Genomic DNA, 22,986 nt, shown 5'->3' on the forward strand with positions numbered 1-22,986 from the left:
TAATTAATTAAAAAAGTAGCCCGTTTCATTCCAACCAAACTTTCATGTTCCTGGTGATTGATAGGCTCAAATTTTTTTGAATTCAAACAAAAGACAAATCAAAGGGAGGATCTTAGATTTGATCATTAGGATATGTAAAAAAATTCCATATGTAGGTGGGATTTGGAAAGAAAGTTTAATGGGAAAGACATGATAACTATTTTTAATAGAAAAAAATGAAGTGGACCATATTATAAACACATTCTTAGATTAATTACGAAAGAAAATTCAAAAAGAATGCCAAAAATATCCATGGGTAGCGTGCATCGAACATCTACAAACTATTATTTAGATTATAGATTCATCTCTAAGCTTCAAAACATTTTTATTAAATATTTAAAGTATCAATATTGAATTAATCATATCTGTTTTTTCCCAATAAGGCCATTAGAATAATAATTTAGGAATTTACCCATCATCCAATATTATATAGGGATCTGCGACATTTGCTACAGTATCGGGCGAACTCGTCATCTCGAGGTGACGGGTTTCACGGAATATTATTTTTTAATAGACCCGGATGAGTAAGTCTCACGTAGGCCGATAATTTATTATTGTACTTTAACTCGTCACGTCGAGATGACGAGACCGTTTAAAAAATATTTTTTAATTTATTGAAAAACAATTTTAAAAATAGAAATTAAAAAAAAAGATAGTGTAATGAGTTCCTCCAAATTCAAAAAACTAACCGTTGGTCAACGGGCAGTTGTGCAACAACCACTTGGAGGTGACGAGTTCCCCCAGGTTAAATTTTAAAAAAATAAATTAATAAAAAATAATAATATTTTTTTATTGAAAGAACATTGTTTACAAACTAATAAAATTTATTTATATTTTCTAAGTTCTTGATGATGTCGATGAATGATTGAATGATAATGACATGGGGCTTGTCAAGAATGGAGAAGTTGTTGGCCTTGATTGTCACCGTCTTCATCTTGCCGAGGAGGTGTACTTAACACCCTCTGAGATCCATTTTCGAAATACAGTGATGAACTTATGGTATTTGACGCCATCATTGCCGTTACTGAATCAACTTCGTGACTATGTTGTTGACTATATACAGTATGATCCCATTCACCATCAATCGCACATTCTGTCGAAGATGTTTGAGTGTGTTGCATTGCATCCCATGAACCTCCAACCCAATTCAGTTGAGTCTCGGTTGGTGTATGATATGCATGATACAAATCGAAAGTCTCCTGAGATGTATTATAATACTCTTCAGCTGCAGATGCTGAAGTAAAAGAAGAATACACCGATGATTTCTTTTTGGACTTGAGAAATCTGGCCTGTTGTTCTTCCCATTCTCCCCTATTCCGTGGTGTCGTGAGATATGGTTTCCTATTTGCTTCACAATTTCGGAGATAGGGAGAATGGTCAAAATCTAGTTCCAAAGGTGTAATATCGTACCACGGGGAGAGCGATAGGTGTCACTGATTCTATAGCTCAATGTAGTTAGCATGCTTCGCCGACCAATTTTCGGTATGTTTCCACACATATCAATTTTATGGAGCACATTCATCTCAATGATTTGCGTAGGAATCGACTGATGTGACGCATATTATCGTAGAACTCTATCTCCGACGTGCCACTCAACAATTGTAAAATGTAATAACGACGTCTCGACACACCATAAATCGACTCCCTCAAAAAATTGCGGTGGCAATAACCGGTAGATCTCTTCGTCAGCATACGAAAGTTAATAAAACTGTAAATATTAAATATCAAAGTTAATATATATATAAAGTTTAAAAATGGACCCAATAAAATAATGAAAGAACAAATATATATCGCATATCGACCTGCGATGTCGATCCTCATTCGTATATCTATTGCGATGGCCTCTGATAATTTTGTCTCGGTTATTTTATTGCGCCATCTAAAAATAGAAAAAGATTAAAAATGGTTAATTCAAATTTAAAAACAAAGTTAACAAAAATTACCTTTTAACAAGAGGAAATTCGATCGGGGCTGTTGTAATCGGTTGTAGCAATATTAGATAGCCTACTACATTGGCCTTTCGCCTCGCTCAACAATTATAACCTTGCAAAGCTCCCGTTATAGAAAGGCTAAAATCATCGAGCCCCAACTAGTATTGCGAAACTCAGCGAAGTCATTTAATATTCGGAGATACTGAGTGTGCGCCAAATTACTGGACTTATCCGGTAATAATATCCCTCCGATCAGTTGGAGAAGATATGTTCAGGAAGCAAAAATAACCTTGTCCTCGGTAGAGTCGTTAGTCACTTGAAATTTGGGCTCCAACCACGTCATCCGTACCCGATAGCTATCGATGCACTTGGATGGTGGCACCTTCCCCAAAACTTCGTAGACTAATATCTTGGACTTGTAATTGTTCCGCCTCACCACGGGGGCTCCATTAACGGGAACACCCCAAAGTAATCGCTTCACCACTCGGGAAATGGAATGTATGCGTCTCGGGCCGCCAACGTTCGATCAGAGCATGAATCAACGTCGGGTACACCTTGAAGCCACATACAAATATGACAGGAAAAAGACCGAATTGCTGAAGATATATCAATATCCGTGGATGCGAATCTCTCGCAGTCATCATGTACTAAAGAATACTTCGTTCTTCTTCTGGCTGGAGTTTTATCGACGAAATATGGACGCTATTGAAGCGCAACATTTCTGCTTGGGAAGCCATTTTTTGGGATATTCACAGAAGTTGGATTTTTCAAAATATTTTTGAATTTAGGGTTTGATGAAAAATTAAAACCCAAAACCCCTATTTATAGCTACAATTCACCATAATTAAAATATCCAACGAAACTCGTCACCTCAAGGTGACGAGTTCCAAGTAACCGTTACCCAACTGCTTGTTGATCAACGACTAGTTTTTTGAATTCGAAGGTGACGAGTTTCTCTCTCTCTCTCTCTATTTTAGTTTCTATTTTTAAAATTGTTTTTCAATAAATCAAAAAATATATATTTTTAAACAGACTAATCATCTCGACGTGACGAGTCCCATTAAAATAATAAATTATCGACCATGTGGGATTCACTCATCCGAGTCCATTAAAAAATAATATTTTGTCGAGGTAACGAGTTTGTCCGATACTGTAGCAAATGTCGTAGATCCTTAAATAATATTGGATGATGGATAAATCCCTAAATTATTATTTTAACGGCCCTATTGGGAAAAAAGCCATCATATCTCATCAGCCAAACCATTAATTTTTAAATACTAATTCAAAGTTGATGCATAGTTGAGAAGAAAAAGAGTGTTAGTCAAATTTATAAAGGTTATATATATCTCTCTTTTTAAACTGTTATATTTAAGCTATTCATACAAAAATACACTGCTAATATATCATGCCAGACTATCATCTCCGTAACTTTTTAATAGTAAATGAGTAAAAAAACGCATTATTTGTGAAAATTGTCCAAAGAATAGTTAAGTGACAAAAGTAGAAAAACAATAATATTTTGATAATCAATTATAAAGTTAAGTTTAATTTTAATTCAATCAAGCCACTTACAGTTAAATGTTAATGGCAGATGGCTTGATTGACATTCTTGAATAATTAAATGATCTGATTGAAAAAATTAAAAAAAATCAAGGGTCAAAATAGAAAGGGACAATAGTTAAGTGGTCATAAGTATAGTTTATCTTTTTTTCCTTCTTACATGCTATCTATGTAGAGCATTCGTCATAAATTAGGCTCCATGAAAGCATTCTCTGTGATGATACTATAATGAAATGCAATGCTTATGGTAGATATGTGAAAGATTAAATCTAATATCAATTTCCGAAGATAAATTCAGACAAAAGATTATACCTAATATCCATAGCTATATATATACGTTTGAACAAACATAAGTTTACTCAAACAAGAACACAAGTAGTCGAAGCATTAGTCCACAATTCTTGCTGCAAACAGTCTAATGAACAATTACTATAGTTTTAACTATATACTTTTATACTGGCATTCACTAGAAAAATGGATATGAGTATATATAATCAATCCAAAACTTACACTGCTAATTATCATTCTTCTTCTTTCTGAAAACATAAACATCGCTCTCCTCATAAGCATAATCAGGGTGCAAATCCTGAAGAGATCTTGTTCATCAAGAAAATCACACATTTCCCACAACGGCTTATCTGCTTTCGGTGATCTCAGCTGGTGCCCTAACAAAACCACCCCATCGTTGCCAACCAACACCTCCATAGCCATTGACAACACACATTTCTACAGAAATCCAAAATCTTTGCGGAAAACAACACTCCAGGTCGCTCAATAGATTCAAATGTACACCAAACTTTAAACATTAAACCAATGGACAGTCATGGAATGATGGAGCCATATATGATCGAAATAAGGCTTGGATTTGGTTTATGTTTTATGGGACTCGGAGTTCCAAGTTTGTAACCCAATGGGTGCATTGGGCTCAATCTCCACGATCTATGGGGTTTTCTCCTTTCAACTTGTTAAAAGAAAAAGGAAATGCAGAGATGAACAAGAAGAGAATTCGATAATGGAGTTGTATTTCATACGAGAAAGGTTAATATCAATGACATAAACAAATTATATTCTTTGTTAATTTTAAATGCCTAAACCATTTTTCTCTCAAAGCAATAATCACTTCTTTACATCAAAGGACGAGCATCTGACAAACCGGCATCAGCACCCACCGTAGGTGACAGCAGCAACAGCGGAGGCAACGGTAATGGGTGAGTGACTGACTGTTCAGCGGTACAGCAGCAGCGGTGCCGATCGGCGATAACTAGGTAATCCGGGTTTGAAATTAAAGATTTTAAGATTTTTATTTTTTTTACGGTTTAAGAGAAATTTGGTGTATATTTTAAATATAGGTATGATACTATATTTTTTAAATAAAATTTTTAGACACATAGATACTTAAGAGAGTAACGTTGTAAATGTTAGAAACTTACTTTGAGTAAAAAATATTTTAGACACCTAAAATTAACCTAGAGTATAAGTTAGACAAACAAAAATCGTCTGCCCCCTTACGTGCCCCTTCTTATACCCCAACCTATTATTTTTTTTTTTTGCATATGTTTTCTCCCCAGATTTATAGAAGAAACTATCTAGTTTCTTTGACGAGATTGAAGCGTTAACCTATTTATAAGTAGTCGGATTTGTTAAGGATTTCACTTTCAATAAGATGTAGTTAAAAGACTTACTGATAATGAAGATGATAGATCTACAATTGTTCTCATGATTGTTGAGATTAAAACATGGATTGCTATATTTCACATTTGTCTATTCGAACACAAAAGAAAAATAGCAATTCAAGTGGCTTATGGACTAACTCAACAAGGACTAAACTTGAAAGCTGATCAGTTTTGGGTCGAAGGGTTACAAGAATATTTTCTAGCTTTTGTCGAAATTGAGAAATTTTCTGGAGATTGATGAGCATGTTAAACTCTTATTATACGAAGAATTAAGATTGTTTCTTTTCTTTTGAAATATTTTTTTTTCTATATTTTTACTCCCAAATTCTTTTATTAGAAGAGAGCTAACCTTTCCTCTCAAATTCTTATTAAAACAAAATTTATTACTTTTGTTATCTTACATGTTAGTACTATATTCCTTTTACTTTTGTGCCTATGAAATATTAACGACAATGATCTTTTATTTTTTAAAGAAATTATGTCAAAATTATGAGTCAGCTTGATAATGAAGGTTCGTGCTTTTTCTCTTATTGGATGCAAAAAGTTGTTATTCAGAACAGGAGAGAAAAGAATAAAGTCTAAAGGCGTTACATGGGTATGAAAGTGAGACTTTCATACATTTTATCAAATCTCAATCATTTTCTAGGTCAATAATTCATGGTCATTGATTGTCTTACACCTATGGGTGTAAACATGCCGAGTCGAGTTCGAGTATTGTTGAGCTCGATTCGAATTCGAAAACTATAAAAGTAAACTCAAAAATTCACGAGCTAAAAATTATCAAGCTCAGTTCAAACTGAAAATATATTACTGAAACTCGACTCGAACTCGAAAAGGCTCGAACACAAAAAAATTCTCGAGCTCGATTAAAGCTCAAGACTCGAACTCAATTGAAGCTCGAGTCAAGCTCGATTCGAGTTCGACATGCTATTTTTTATTTGCTGAAAACCCATCCCCTTTTATACACTCACTTTACCCCTTATTCCCCAAAAACCGCCGATGTGGATATTAAGTCACATGACCAACTCACCTTCCAAGCTTCTTCTCACTCTCATATTTGATCTCTGCTTCAAAACTTCCTCCCCTAGCTATGTTACTATATTTTTAAATGATACTTTCACTAGCTTGCACCCACAACAAAAGTACGAGAATTAAATTCCTCCCAAAAATAACAGTCCAAAATCCTGCACTGGAAGAGGAACCAAAACAGGATAGTCGGACCGGAATCTGGTTTCCGAAATAAAATGGAAAACCTGTTCAATAACACCTAAACACTTGAGACTAGTAAACAACAGCTGTTGGAAAACATTGGCACCAAGATGGACATAGATTTCACCTTTTCCTTCATCCCCCTCCCCTCACTTCTTCTTCGATGCTTCACTGGCCTTTGTCTTTTTCACTCCACGGATCTTCTTAGCCCTGTTCTTCCTTTCCTTCATTTGCTTCCTTGATTTCTCCACCTTGGTATTGAGCCCATTCCTGATTAGCCTGTATTTAGGCTCGTATTTCTTCGCATTCTCGACAGAATCATATATCAAACCAAATCCAGTAGATTTACCACCTCCAAAATGAGTCTGGAACTTGACACAAAGATCGAATTTGGATCCTTCACCTCATACATTCTACTAAGCTTCTCCTTCAGCTCAGGCTTGGAAACATTGGGCCTCCCAGGATGCAAAACATCAATGATAAATGATTTCTTGGAAAGTAGCTTAATTAAATGAACTTCCTTGTCCTAATAGTCGCTGCCTTGTCCGCCATGGCTAAGCAAAAATCTTCCTTCTTGGTTGCGACGCAGTGGAATCACCAAAGGGATACAAAATGCGGCAGCGGCTTTTAGAGATGTTACTATATTTTTAATTCTTGTTGTTTTGGGTTTTACTTGGTAAACATGATGCTCTAATATGTTTTTTGTTGATTAATTTTATGATAGAAAAACTTGAAGAAAAATATTAGTTTGGGTTTTAGTGCTTATGAGTTTGGGTACCTTTCACTCGTTTGTAGCTTGAAGTTGGAGTTTGTAAATATGGATTTTAGGTGTATTACTGTGGAAGAGAGCAAAGAAGAAACAAAGGTATGTGGGATACGTTTAGGTCTTTCTCGGTCGTCAAAGATGGTAGGTGAAGTGAATTACGCCACTGGTGGATGGTGGTCGACGTCTGTTACCTTGATGCGCATAATTTAACTCTTATCATATAATCGGATTAAGGGTTTAGGACTTAGGGTTTAGGGTTTAATATTTAGGGTTTAAGATTTAAGGTTCATTACAAATACATTAATTAATCGACTTGGTACTGATTTATGAGGTAAATACAATATATTATCTTGATATTAAATGCTCAAACCTTTGATATTTATGATATTTGAACCCGAAACCTCAAAATATAACAACAATTTAAAAAATTAGTTATTAAAAATATTATCATTAGAAATATATTAAATATTTGTCATTAGATAAATAATTTTTTTATTAATTTAAAATAAATATAAGAATATTTATTCAAAAATATTTTTTTAACCATTTTTAATTTTTCTATTGTTTGATTATTTTTTCTTATTTTTTTCTTATTTTTCTACGTTGTCAAGTACTTGTGCAATAAAGAGTCAAAAAAGAAAGAAAAAAATCAACCAAACACGTGTAATCTAACATGTGATTAATTAAATGAGTTTTTATTTTTCTTTTAGTAATATACAATGTAACAATTGGACTTGGGCTGATTAATTAAAAATAAATAAAATTTGAGGGTAGTTGTATTATAGAATTTTTAATATATTTTTAAAATTTTATAATTATGAATAATGTATTTTTAATAATGTAATTTTAAAAAATCTAAAATTATAATATAACATTTTTTCGAGCTGCTTACGAGCTTTTCGAGTCGAATATCGAGTAGTTTGTTTCGGCTCGTTAAGAACTCGAGTCGAGCTCGAGTCGAGTCTATTCGATCTGAGCATTTATCGAACCTTGATCAAATCAATCTCAAATAACTCACGATCTGTCTCGTCTCATTTACAGCCCAACTTACACAAAAAGAGTTTGAAGAAATCCCAACTCAATGAGGTCACGATCACAGTTAGGAGATAACATCAATAGGTTAAAAGTTCGAATTTTAACGTAAATTATAAAAATATTTTCCAACTTGAAATGAAAATGTGAGCAGTAGAGGTCAAAATCTGAGACCACAACACTCTCAATGTCTTGTTTGAATCAGATAAGCCGCAAAGTAAAACTCTTGTTTGTCCACTTGTGTTTCCCACGTCCTTGACTGACCCCATTTAGCGTGATTTTCAGAACCGGATTGGTTAACGAACCGGCCAAGCTATTGATTCATTAGTTTAATAGGTTGAATCGGTCTGATCGGTCGGAAGAATCGGATGACGTTATAATTATTTGAAAAATTAAATAAAAATACCAAAAATATTTAATAAAAAATAATTTTTTATATCACAAGTCATATTCAAAGCAAGTCATAACATATATAAATTAAAAACCATAAAATCAAGTGAAACAAAATAATTCAAATTAACTACAACATAATATTTAAGGTAAAACATATTAAATAATAAATATAATTATATAATTATAATTAAAAAAATAAATTTGGGGCTAAAAAAATCATAACAAAATGATATTGTTTGGTTTAATTTTTTTTAAAAAATAATCTCACATGGCTAAAAAAACATAGAAAAGCATCCCAAAAGTCTAAAGAGTAAAAATATGAGAACAAAACAATCCTACATTGCTAAGAAACATAGAAGAGCATCACAACTAACTTCTATAAATAATAGAGGTAATTTGACATTTAAAATCATGGAGCCTTTTGGTGAGCATTGAGTGAACTATTCTTTCACTTCAATCAAGCTCGAATTTTAGGCTTCAATTGAGCTTCTAAATATTTTTTTAGTTCAAGCCTTTTTTAGTTCAAGTTTCAATATTATATTTCGAGTTCGAGTTGAACTTGATAATTTTTAACTTGTGAGTTTGAGTGGAGTTGAGCTTACTTTTAAAATTTTCAAGTTCGAGTCGAGCTCAGCAATACTCGAGTTCGACTTGGCTCGTTTAACAAACGACGTTTGGTTTAATTTTTAAAAAAAAAAATTCCGATTTTTTCCGGTTTTCAGCCGGTCCGGTTCGAACGGTTCAGCGGTTCTGGTCGGTTCACTAATAGCGGTACCGGTTTAGATTGAACCGGACTAGGCAACGGTTCCCGGTTGAACCGTTTGAACCGACCGGTCCGGTTTTCAAAACAATGCCATTTAGTCTAGTAAACGAATCGAACGTTCAGCGAACTGTTAGTGAATCGTTCGGCGGGAAATTCGCTTATGTTCGTTTATTTATTAAATGAACGAACATGAACAAGATTTTGCGTTCATTTAATTAAATGAACGAACATGAACAGAGGGCTCATTCGTTCATTTACGTTCGTTTATTGTGTTCGTTTACATCCGTTCGTTTTTGTTCGTTCATTAGTGTTTGTTTATCATTTAAATGAACGAACATAAACGAATACGAACAAACTATATTTTTTAACGAACGAACACAAACAAGAAATTTTTTGTTCGTTTATGTTCGTGTTCGTTCATTTGTTCGGTTAAAGTTAAACGAACGAACATGAACATACCCGTTCGTATTTGTACGGTTCGTTTACATGCCTAACCCCATTGTATCTTTGGCAATGAAAAAAAAGGGGCAGAGAAATGACGATTTTTTTCCTTTTCCCTTGCGCACTTTACCTATACATGAGCATGACTTTGTCCCAGCTCAGCTTGTTAGTGCTGGGGAAAATTATTAATGCTCTGGCTCTCGCCAATTTGTTTGTTATAGTGTTGTCAGGAATTTAAATTATAATTACGGTCATGCTTTTAGTTACTGTACGTTTATTGTGACTATAATTTTGAAATAACGGTTTCAAATGATACTTTTACTGCAATATAACTATCATTATTTCCATAGTGGAATGCTGTTTAAATTACTGGCGCTGGATTTGTTAAGTTACAGCTATGGATATATATGCATAGTATGTTGAGGGGGAAAGCTGCATTATATTATTTCAATTACAGTTGAAACCCTGTTTTATAAATAGTTAGAATGATCAAAGATTATTTTGTTTTATTGATATGTGAATACTTTTTTTTTTTAAATCTAGTATTACAGAACAACAACCACAATGGAGATGAAACAATTAATGCAATAATGGAGCTCCAAAAGTTTTATTCTTTTTCTTTTTGCTTTGCTCCCACTACTTCATATCATATCCCCCTTTTATCAAAGTTTAAAAAAGCCATAATTTTTAAAAGGGATGAATATGGCTTTCAAAGGTTGAAGAGAATATGCATGGATCTCATCTTTCATGATTCCCTTCAATAGTTGCTCTAGGATTAACACTTTTCTTCCCTGCAAAGTCATTCAATATCATAACCATCCATTGATTGAAGATGGCTGACAAATGGCCTGTATTCCGACACCCAAAAAATCTCTTGTTTCTCCTCCTCCGCCGCCACCGTCTTCGTTCTGCATGCGTCGGCGTTTCGTGGGGTACATTTGCAGTCGGTTCAAAGTGGAAATATCATTTGCTGTTGTCGTTGTTGGTATATTTGAGACATACAGATCACTGTACTTGTTCCCGTCTTGACTGTTGCTACACTTGGTGCCGAAGCTTCCTAGGAACGATGTCTCGGTCGATGTCGCACCGATTTGGGCAGCTTTCTGCAACAAAGCCGTGGCAGACATACTGAAAGATGGTGTTTGATGAGACTGGTGTTGTGTGCTAAACAATGAAGGGACACTCACAAGTTGAGGTCTATTTTCCTTCACATTACTCACAGGAAGTGAAACGCTTGTTGTCACCTGGTGATCATCAGCATTACCTGATGAGACCATATTCCCAAACACCCAGTTTAGCTGATAATCCAATGCAGGAGGGTTCGATGTCGTCGAAACCAGAGGATCGCTGTATATGGATCCCGGATTCAAAGAACCGAATTGCTGAATCTCTTGGCCCTGAGATGCTTGTCCCATCCACAAGGAAAATCCACGTCTAGTTTGGTCTATTGCATCATCGTTGCTTGAAGAAATATTTGGTTTGAAAACAGTGGAGAAATCTAGAGGATTCCCCATAAGTTGGTAATTGAAATTACCGGCGGCAGCCAAACTGTGCATGCCGGAAGCTGCATTAACTCTAGCTGTTTCCTCGGCCAAGGCATCACAGAAAGCCCTATGCGTGATGAAACTATCTCTTCTGCATCAAATAGTTAATAACCAAGTTCTAGTTAATCAGTATGATGCCTTACACAAAGAATCAGCATCACTTTGATATGGTGGATAATTATATATTTACCTTGAGAATAGGGTACCACAGTCGCATTTGTACTCCCTGGTGCCGCAGGTTTTGGAGTGTGCTTTCCAATCAGACTGCACAGCGTATCGCTTCTCGCACTTCTCGCACTTCCACTTCTTCTCCCCGTGCTTCCTGTAAAAGTGTTTCTTTATTCCGGTTAAATCGCCGAGAGCCCTCGAAGGATGGTGATGGACGCAGGTCTTTTCGGGGCAAACATACACGCGCTTCCTCACCTCCTTGGTACTTCTTTGCTTCAGCTTCCATGGAAGGTTATGGCCTCTGCGATGGAGTTGAAGGTTTTGGTCTCTTTGGAAACCCTTACCGCATATTTCGCACAGGAATCTGTTGGTTTCCATCAGAGTCTTGGGGGACAAAGCTATCACTTCAGCTTCAGGATCTGGTATTAAACATAACACAAATAGACCGTGAAAATGATCCTCAAAAGAGAAAACTATGCAAATATATAGTCTTATAGAAGAGAGTACTTGCCTGGTGTTCCTGGAAGGTTTCTCTTCTTCTTCGCAACACCTGGAGGATTGGATCCAGATACAGGATTCATCATAAAACCATTCGAAATCGATTCTTCTGCCATCGTTTCTAACATCTTTGTTGTTAAAGCTTAATACGAAAAAAAAATAAAATCCCCAGAAAAACTAAGAGTTCTTCTTATGGTTTTCTCAACCCTAATAACATAAGCTAATATATGCGAAGGATTTGATCTCTCTCTCTCTCACACAAATACGCAGTACTGATTTAATTATAATTACTTGCTTTTGAGTGGAATATAATAGTAATATATATGTATTTATATATATTTTAATGAGAGGCGGTGAAAAGTTAAAGTTGGGAGGTCAGGGAAGAGGTTGAAGAAAGAGAGAGCGGGTGGGCAAGAACCCCAAAGGTGCATCATGACACATATGATGAGGTCCTAAGGAAGTTAATCTCAGTTGGAATCATTATCTCATAATTTGTTTGCTTTTCATTTTTTATTACCAATCTGCAATTCTTTTATCTCCATTTCCATATATGTAATATAACGTACTACTACATGTATAAGCTGTTTCAATTATTTCGAAAAAAAAACCTTGAAGAAATGTACGAGGAGTACACGACTGTTCGACCGACAACCGACAACGTACTATTTATTATTTTAGGCTGTATAATATTAGTTTCGTGTATATTGTTGATTGAATTATCGTGACATATTTAATCATTTGAATTTTTAGAGAAAAGTAACTAAAAAATCATCAGAATGATCATAAATATTTGATAACATGGAAGAAGCCCTAGGGTGATTTAACTAGTACTTTGGGTTGCTTTCCTTTAAAGTGAATCATAAAAGCATAGTAAGGAATTTTATTTATCAACAAATTCCAAAACAAAAGTTGGTTTGGTATATATATTGTCCAAGTGTAATCAGGGTGGATCGAGGAGAAGGTTGGTAAGGCAAGAGCGATCGTTTTTGAAAATTTCAAAATTTTCATATAATTTAAATACTCTCTTTATACTTTTTTTTATTAATAATATGTTTTTAATTCTTAAAACTTTATAAATCCACTCATAATATAAAATTTTACATCCATCATTGCTTGCAATCATCGACTTAATCATTTTCTCATTAAAAAAAAAATAATATAAATCATAGAGGGGGAACGTATATTTGTGCTGTTTCCATCAAAAAGATGAATTCAAACAATAATGAAAGAAGTGTCTCTAAATGAATGAAGGTGACATGCAAAGAGAGATGCCAAACTTATCGTCAAACACATTTTTTCTTCCTCATTTTCCACGAAACTAAAAAGAAAAAAATCTTTCCAGTCTTCTGATTTAGCTAAAATTGGCTTAGTTTTAGGGTTACCCCAATTATTGATCACTGATTAAATTAAGTACAGGGAGTTGTTTTTTAAATATGTTGACGAAAACGGGTAAAGAAAACGAAAGAACACGAGAATTTTACGAGGTTCGGCAATGTGCTTACGTCCTCGGTGCCTAGGCGGCGCTAGAAGTTTTATTCAATGATATTTTAGGTCTAGGTTACATCTCTATTTATAATAGAAAACCCTGGTACATAAATTACAAAATCAACCCTGTACCGTACCGCGGGGGCTGCGCCCCCACACCCCCAACCCACATAATTCGTAACCCCACAACGAGACTTTTTATGAGCCATACATAACAAATCTCCACCTTGGCGAATATCCTGCCCCTTGGAAACTTCAATGTGGGTTGGGTTACCTTGCTTCTTTAACAACTCGAAACATTCAACAAGTCCAAGCAATGCTTGAACTTGTCTGTCGTAACTGGCTTGGTGAACATATCAGCGGCATTCTCATCAGTATGTACCTTCTGAAACAAAACCTCTCCAGATGCAACCAACTCTCTGATCTTGTGGAAGCTTACATCAATATGTTTAGTTCTAGCACGATACACCTGATTCTTAGCCAAGTGAATAGCACTTTGATTATCACAAAGCAACTGAACTCCACCTTGTTGAACACCCAACTCCTTCACTAAACCAGTAAGCCATAAAGCTTCTTTTGCAGCTTCAGTCGCTGCCATGTATTCAGCTTCAGTTGTAGATAGTGCCACGACAGATTGAACAGTAGACTTCCAGCAAATAGGCCCTCCACCAAGAGTAAACACATACCCTGTCGTAGATCTTCTATTATCCAAGTCACCTGCATAATCTGAATCCACATATCCTACAACCAAAGGATTATCCCGCTGACTCCCAAAAACAATTCCATGTCCCACAGTACCCTTTAAGTACCGAAAGATCCACTTGACTGCATCCCAATGTTGCTTACCAGGTTTAGACATGTACTTACAAACTTGACTAACATCATGAGCTAAATCAGGACGAGTACATACCATCGCATACATCAAGCAGCCAACAGCATTAGAATACGGAACCTTTGCCATATTTTCAGCTTCCTTATCTGTCTTAGGGCACTGTTCTGATGAGAGCTTAAAGTGATTCGCCAATGGAGTGCTAACTGGTTTCGCGCTGCTCATCGCAAACCTTTCTAGCATTTTCTCAACATAACCCCGTTGAGATAGCCGCAGTTTCCTTGAGTCTCTGTCCCTGCAAATTTCCATTCCAAGAATTTTCTTTGCAGCACCTAAATCTTTCATATCAAATTCGTGACTCAATAAAGTTTTCAAACCGATAACATCATCCATGTTCTTCGCAGCAATCAACATATCATCAACATACAGTAATAGAAAAATAAAAGAACCATCATCAAGGCTCTTAACATAGACACAACAATCATACTCACATCGGTTGTAGCCAATCTTGATCATATAGGAGTCAAACCGTTTATACCACTGTCTCGGAGACTGTTTTAACCCGTACAAAGATTTCTTCAATCTGCAAACTAAATGCTCGTTTCCAGGTTGAGTGAAACCTTCAGGTTGCCGCATGTAGATCTGCTCCTCTAAATCACCATGCAAAAAAGCAGTTTTAACATCCATCTGCTCTAAATGCAAATCCCAACTAGCCACCAATGCAAGTACTGCTCGGATTGAAGTGTGCCTGACCACAGGAGAAAAGATTTCATCATAATCAACTCCTTTCTGCTGTGAAAAACCCTTCGCTACCAAACGAGCCTTGAACTTCTCCCCCTCTTTTTCTGTTACTGCTGGTTTCTTCTTATACACCCATTTGCAACCAATCGGCTTCTTACCCTCAGGAAGGGGAACTAACTCCCATGTGCGATTGTGATTCAAAGACTCCATCTCCTCAACCATGGCTGCCATCCACTTGTCGTTTACCTGACTAGTAACGGCATCATGAAAAGTAACTGGATCATCACTGCTAACAGTAAGTGCAAAAGATACCAAGTCTTCAAAACCCAATCTGTTCGGAGGCTTTATATTCGTCCGTCTCACCCTGTCTCTGGCGAGACTATAATCCTGCAAATCATCCGTAGTGGAACCACCAGAAGTCGGTTGAGAAGTTTCTGGTTTCTCAACTGGAAACTGCTCGAAATCTACCACTGTCGTGTCTTGCTTCTGCTGCAACATAGACTGTTCATCAAAAACGACATCTCTACTAATCACAACTTTCTTCGCAACTGGATCCCAGAACTTGAATCCTTTGACACCTTTCTTGTAACCCAGAAAAATGCACTCCTTCGATTTTGCATCAAGTTTGGATCTCTCATCAGCAGGTACATGCACATAAACAGGACAACCAAAAATCCGTAAGTTATCAAAACTAACATCATGACCAGTCCATACCTCTTCTGCAACTTTCCCAGCCAGCGATGCCCTTGGCGATCTGTTGATAAGGTAACACGCCATGTTAACAGCCTCAGCCCAAAAGTGTTTGGGAAGCCCCTCATTCAACCATAAACATCTGGCTCTTTCATTCAACGACCTGTTCATTCGTTCCGCAACACCATTCTGTTGTGGTGTCTTGCGCACTGTAAAATGCCTCTGAATCCCATGCTCCTTACAGAATTGTAGGAACTGTGAATCTGTGTACTCCGTACCATTATCAGACCGCAAACACTTGATTTTTCATCCTGTTTGGTTTTCTACCTCAGCTTTCCACAGCTTGAACTTCTCAAAAACTTCAGATTTCTGTTTCAAAAAATACACCCAAACTTTCCGTGAAAAATCATCAATAAAAGTAACATAGTACCTAGATCCACCCAAAGATGATGTCGTGGAAGGCCCCCATACATCAGAATGCACATAATCAAGAATCCCTTGAGTTGTGTGCTTCGCAGTCTTGAAACGGACTTTAGTCTGTTTACCAAGAACACAATACTTGCAAAAATCGAGCTTACAGCTTTTGACACCATGCAACAAGTTTCTCTTGTGTAATTCTGCCATACCACGTTCACTAAGATGAGCAAGGCGCATATGCCACAATTTTGTCGTATCATCACAGGACTCAACAGAGTGAACTCCACCTGCAACGGTACTCCCTAACAATCTGTAGATATTCCCTGCAGTCATCTTGCCTTTCATCACAGTCAATGCTCCTTTAACAATCCGAATGGTTTCCCTATCCTCGTCAGCCTTAGGGATAAAACCATTCTTGTGCAAAGTGCCCAAGGAAATCAAATTCTTCTTCAAGTCTGGGATATGTCGAACACCACTCAACGTCCGAACGGAGCCATCGTGCATCTTAATTCTGACATCACCAATACCAACAATATTGCAACATCGATCATCACCCAAATAAACCGAACCAGAATTAACCGGCCTGTATGTCGAAAACCATTCCCTATTTGGCGTGATGTGATAAGAACATCCAGAATCAAGAATCCAAGCATCCGTCAATTGTGTCGTTGAAATAGAAAGCATATCACCCTCACTGCAATCAGAAGTATCATCCTCGACCACGTTCACAGACTTGGATGAGCCATCACGCTTCTCATCGGTCTACTTTTTCAACTTCGGACAGTCTCGCTTCATATGTCCCGCCTCCTTGCACTTGTAACAGTGAATCGTCTTCTTATCCCTGGATTTGGATCTGGAATTCCGCTTCCCGGACCCTGCCTTCTCTGGCTTCCGTCCACGATCTCGATTACCCTTGACATATAAGCTATCGGCTTGAGAGCTTTCCCCTGCATTCTGCTTCCGCTGGTTGTGAGCCAACAAGGCTGCAGTAATCTCCTCAACGTTGATAGTCTCTTTCCCATATGTAAGAGTAGTCACCATGTGTTCGTAAGAGGAAGGCAACGAACACAACAGAATCATCGCTCTGTCTTCATCCTCAATTTTCACATCAAGCCGAGCCAGATCAGAAACGATTTGATTGAAGACATTCACGTGTTGCGCCAAATCGTGATCGTCCTGCATCTTCAGCCCATACAGCCGCTGCTTCAGATACAGTTTTGTCGTTAAGGATTTGGACATAAACTGACTTTCCAACTTCCTCCAAATTTCGTCTGGAGACGATAGATGCATGACGTGATACATGACCTCGTCCGCCAAGCATAATCGTATGGTTCCTGCCGCTCGCTGCTGTAATTCTTCCCAATCTTCCTCATCCATCGACGCCGGCTTTGTAGGTCGCAAAGCCTTCAAGATCCCTTGCTGCGCCAATAGATCCTTCACCCTCGTTTGCCATAATCCGAAGTTACCCTGACCATCGAATTTCGCGACTTCGAATTTTGCTCCTGACATCTGATACCAATTGTTGACGAAAACGGGTAAAGAAAACGAAAGAACACGAGAATTTTACGAGGTTCGGCAATGTGCTTACGTCCTCGGTGCCTAGGCGGCGCTAGAAGTTTTATTCAATGATATTTTAGGTCTAGGTTACATCTCTATTTATAATAGAAAACCCTGGTACATAAATTACAAAATCAACCCTGTACCGTACCGCGGGGGCTGCGCCCCCACACCCCCAACCCACATAATTCGTAACCTCACAACGAGACTTTTTATGAGCCATACATAACAAAATATAATTTGAATGTTAGTTTTAGGGTTTGTATCTTTGATTTTCATTTGATGGATTTTTAGTTCAAAATTTAGGTCTTTTTTGGACTGTGAATGTATATTGCAAGCACTTCATTTACTATGAAGAAAGTATTTTGTTGTGCACCCTATAAAAATCCAACCTAGCTTTCCTATTTCTCATCCAATCATGTAGTATCGGCATTATTTTTCGGATTTTTGGTTTATTAGCATTGTTCCAGCAAAATATATACAACTTTTCATGATCCGATCGAAAAGCTAGTCTTACTATATTTTCAAATATAGTAACCCAATTCATAGATGATAAAAAATACTTTATAGTTATTAAAAATGATGGTTAATTATATCACTCGATAAGAACGTAACATGTGATAATAATGTCATTTATGGCATATACAAGCAAATACTGATATATAAAAGGGAGTGTGTGCATTGTCAATGGTAAAAAGAGAGTGTCAGATTTCTAAATGTCTCAGGTTTGAGTAATTGCGTCTATAAAATGTGTGTATATTGCCAATTACTAAGAAAGATTATAAAAATATACTACTTTATAAACATCTCAATCTATTAAAAAGATTAGATATCGATGAAGAAGACAGTTATAGTTGAAGGACTAGATTGAGTATTAACCCTAAATAAAACATAGGCATATATATGTGGGTGAAAGACAGGAAGGCAGTGAGTAATATTTGGGAGTGTGGGCATGCAGTGGTCAAGTTGTGAAGGCTGACTTTTTGTTTAATAATTATGTAATCATGTTATGGAAATGCATCCTGTCTTTATTTAGTATAAGAGTTTTGGAGTTTAGCTGTTGAACTGTGGCGGCACCAGAATATTCCCTCCTTCCCCAACACCCCTAAAGCTTTAAAAAGGCTTCTACTTTCAAGGTTTGATCCCGTTTTTATGTTTATTAGATTCCCTGTCTGATCTCTCGGTCAGTGTTTTCCAATTTTTTTAGACACATTTAGGCTAATTAATTAATTGATTAATACATCAAACCATATAAATGAATGGAAGAGTTTGGGGAAGAGCTAAGTGTTGTTGTAACCAAGGCCAAGGGCTTTTTTTTTTTTTTTACTTTGAAAATCAAGGTGGGGACTTGTTATTCTTTTGTTTTGATGTTGTTCCATAGCATTAGTTCAAGCAAACCATCCATGGTAGTTTTCCAAATTCAAGGCACGCATATGACATTTCCCACCTCCTTATAATCAAATTTTCTTTGCCCATTTATTAACAAATAATTGGTAGAACGAGATAAGATATTAAATCTTTTAGCAAAGCCAAGGGTTTAAAATATGATATTATGAATGGACACCCATAAATGAGGTATCTATAATACCCGATTCAGATTAGTCAATAAATCATATACTGATGATTAAACAAAAAAAAGTTTCATTACTCATCTAGTAAGTATGAGATGCATGAATTAAACGATCTCAGTGGTTAAATATATGATTGTTATCCCTATAAGTGTTGGGTTGGAGCGTTACACTTGTTGGGGTGTTTGAGCTTTCATTGTCAAATGATTAACATTATTTCGAATAAATACTATCTTACAATCAATCAAACTAATAAAAAAGTATGGAACAAATATTCAAACAAAATATTAGGGGACCAAAAGTGTCATTTAATAAAAATAAATTTAGAGACTAAAATTAATTTCTATACCTACTTTATCTCATAATAAAGAAATAATTCAACTCAACTTCAAACTTAATCAAATCTCTCGTTAACCGAACTAGGACTCATACCAAAAGGTTACATTACTCATTTGTTATTATCATCTAGGATTTGTTTTTATGTTACCATTACACCACATGCTAAACTGACCATCATTCCTTTATATTTATTTCATAATTCATGTATTTATATTACTCTTGATCAGGGATGGAGTCAAGACTAAATATTGCCATGGGTCAAAATATTAGATTTTTTTTTTAAAAAATACAATGACTTATTAGGTATTTAAGCTCAAAATATTGGCAACGACGAAATCTTTACCGTGTCTTTTGCATGAACCAATCGACATCGGTAGTAAAAGAATTGTTATTATTCCTTAAGGTCCCAGGTCCGAGCACCAGGAATGTTAGGGGTGTGAGCGTTCAATGTCAAATGGTTAAAAGTTATCTTTAAACAAATACTGTCTAGTACTTATACCAGATTAATAAAAAAATAAAAAATTCAGAAGATAATGCTTAATTTGTCTAGTTTTTAAACTTACAATGACTAAAATTGTTATTAGACCAAAAAAGTTGAGAACATTGGATTATTCTTCTTTAGTTCGACCCCAACAAGCGTCGTGTACTGTCAAATAATTATCCTTAATCTCAAAAAGAAATAATTAAATAGTGTAGTAAAGAGAAGAAGGGTCGATCCGTAGGGACTTTGGAAATTTTGATGTAGAAGACTTTTGATTCTGATTGGGGCGAAAATGACAAGTAAATTAGGGGTTTTAATTGAAAGAATTTAATGAAAATAAATCTAAAAAATTTAAAGAAATTAAAATTAAGAAAAAATTTTAATTTGAGTAAACAACCTCATGCCTCGCTTTGCCTCAATTCCAATTGATCATCTAATAAAATTTTACTTCAGATTAATGATGGTTACAGTCTACAAGGCCAACCCTTGTAACTTCTTTCTCTCCGGTAAATAGACAATCCAAAAGCAATATTTGAATTTCAATCCTTATTTGGATTAACCAAGACTATCGTCGCCAGTGTCAATTCAGTTTTAAGATTTGGAAAAACTCAACTTAGACTATGTTGTCTCAATAAAAATCGAATCCGATCTCAATTTCCCTTAGTGGACAACCATTAAGCGTGTTTCCGGGAAGTCGAACTTGCTACTAGTCAATTCTTCATCCCAACCTTAAATTAGAACAACATCCAAGCCAACGTGAACTCTTTGAAATGAAAGTGTTTTGATTTTAAAGGAAATGTCGATTGTCAATCCAAGTTTGCAGAAAATTGAGAATTTAACACAAAGTTATTAGGTTCTTTTCAATTTTCACGATCAGAATTGAGTCATCACTTTAGCCTTTTCATATTGAAAAATTTGTTAAGCATGAAAGGTATCATACCTAGCATTTTTAAAGAAAGTTAAAATAAAAACTTGAAAAGTAAAACGAGAAAGAAAAGAAGAAAACTTTATAAAATAACAAAACAAAGAACAAAGCTAAATCTGAGATATGTTTCAAGCTTACCCAGGGTATTTATAGTTTTCTAGACCCTAAAGATAAAGTAAAAACAGTTAAGGATAAATCCCTAAGATATTCAAATAAAATCCTAAAAACAAGTGATAATTCCAAATTCAAATTTAAACTAATCCTAAGCAATCCGTCTGTCCTTCTAGAAATGTTGGTTGGACCGCCTTCTAGAAGCTTTGATGAGAGTTTAATATTACATATTATTATTATTATTATTTACCTCTCATTTATCATTTGGATAGTATCGATTTATCTTTATTTTGAGTTTATTTTGGATAGGAACTTAATTGGAATAATTAGGCTAAAAACTAGTAGATTTCGACAGCCAATTCAATATCTTATAGAAGACAAGAAAACTTCCTTGAATATTTAATTTGGAATTTACCTGGGACAAGGTTATCCAGAAGATGAAGAAGAATTCAACCATAATACTTAAATATTTATCTTTTGTGATAAACCTTTTTAATTTATGATTTTTAGTTTGATTATTTGATTATTAGTTTATTTAAGAATTAGTTATTTTATTAGAATTCTTATTAGGATTTTTATTTTGATTATTTTAGGAATGAGTTATTTTATTTGCTTAGAACTCTCGAGTTATAAATACCCCTTAGGTTCAACAACTGAAACTCATATTGGAATTTATTTTCCATAGTTATTTATTGAAGTTATGCTTTTCTTTCATCTCCATTGTTTTTTCTTTAATATCTTTCATTATTTTCTTTTCACAAAGCTAAGCATGGTCCAATCCATGCTTGGCTAAACTTGTACTTAGCCAAAGGTCTTTGTGAAACTCAATTCCATCAGTGAGAATTGAATCTTGATCTTCATATCTTTAGATAATATTCTTGATTTTCTAGAAACTGGGAATGGCAATCGGTCATTCTCTTAAAAGTTATTACATATTCAACTCAAAAGGTATATGTTGATTTGAAGACTATTTTGCTTGAAGTTTAGAAGTCGAATTGATTGGTCGTCTGAGAACAAACTTATTGGCGGTCCGTTAAGAGGAATCAAGATCGAGTTCGATTCTTGGTGAGATGCTATAACTCGAGTCGGACTTTTCCAAAATTTAAAGTTATTTTGGATTCAACGGTGATAGAAGTGGCTACACCAACAAAGATCAGATTTCGGAGATAGACTTGGAAATTTGGATTAACCGGAGAGAAGAGTTAGCTGTAGGGGTTAGGCCTTGTTGACTGTACTGACATACATCACGAAGGGAAACTTTTATTTCGATAATCGATCGAAATTGAGGCTAATCAAAACTTGAGGCTGTATCATCTTTATTAAATTCTTCTACTTTATTTATTTTATAATTATTATTTGAGAAAATAACCTCAGTGACCAAAAATCCCATATAATATACGATTTTAACCAACTTTTTTCAGATTTGCCAAAATGACCAACAAAATCGCAATGCGATCGCTAATTCGCAACGCGATCTCGCATTGCGATTTTCCAAATTCGCATTGCGATTTACGTATTCGCGTTGCGATTTTCATAATTCGCAATGCGAATACGTAAATCGCAACGCGATTAAGTAAATCGCAATGCGAATTAGGAAAATCGCAATGCGAATACGTAAATCGCAATGTGAATTTGACTATCGCAATGTGATTTACATAGCGCCATTCGTATTAACGCGTATTTTTTTTTTCAAATTCCAAACACGAATTTTTTCTTAATATATCGGAAACTGAACCGTCCACAGTAATCGCAACTCATAACCTCAAACCTAAAATCACAACACTCAGTCTCATCTCCATCTCTCACTCTCTACGGCGAAATCCGTC

The 22,986-nt window shown here is 35.6% G+C and overlaps 1 protein-coding gene and 1 pseudogene across 2 annotated transcripts; both read right to left on the reverse strand.

Annotated features, from left to right (window-relative positions):
- Nucleotides 1–6,442: 6,442 nt before the first annotated feature.
- On the reverse strand, nt 6,443–7,052 carry LOC120151494 (annotated as a pseudogene).
- A 3,412-nt stretch (nt 7,053–10,464) lies between these two features.
- On the reverse strand, nt 10,465–21,116 carry LOC120151559 (zinc finger protein NUTCRACKER-like). Of its 2 annotated transcripts, XM_039163968.1 has the most exons (5): nt 21,111–21,116; nt 12,031–12,138; nt 11,542–11,938; nt 10,585–11,442; nt 10,465–10,545 (listed from the first exon to the last, which is right to left on the reverse strand). In XM_039163968.1, the coding sequence occupies exons 2-4, from the start codon at nt 12,131–12,133 to the stop codon at nt 10,617–10,619; spliced, it is 1,326 nt and encodes a 441-aa protein (XP_039019899.1). In that variant the 5' UTR covers nt 12,134–12,138; nt 21,111–21,116; the 3' UTR covers nt 10,465–10,545; nt 10,585–10,616. The 2 variants fall into 2 exon arrangements, with proteins under 2 accessions (XP_039019899.1, XP_039019898.1); XM_039163967.1 differs by lacking the exon at nt 21,111–21,116 and having other exon boundaries at nt 12,031–12,145.
- Nucleotides 21,117–22,986: the final 1,870 nt, after the last annotated feature.

Source organism: Hibiscus syriacus, unplaced genomic scaffold (genome assembly GCF_006381635.1).
Source record: "Hibiscus syriacus cultivar Baekdansim isolate YM2019G1 unplaced genomic scaffold, ASM638163v2 tig00111059_pilon, whole genome shotgun sequence".
Lineage (NCBI taxonomy): Eukaryota > Viridiplantae > Streptophyta > Magnoliopsida > Malvales > Malvaceae > Hibiscus > Hibiscus syriacus.

Excerpts from the sequence above, each read along its gene's own strand:
- LOC120151559 (XM_039163967.1), bottom strand. The coding sequence starts at position 12,145 with ATGTTAGAAACGATGGCAGAAGAATCGATTTCGAATGGTTTTATGATG. Across the intron at positions 11,939-12,030 it reads AAACCTTCCAGGAACACCAG|ATCCTGAAGCTGAAGTGATA; the intron begins GCAAGTACTCTC and ends GTTTAATACCAG. Across the intron at positions 11,443-11,541 it reads TGTGGTACCCTATTCTCAAG|AAGAGATAGTTTCATCACGC; the intron begins GTAAATATATAA and ends TATTTGATGCAG.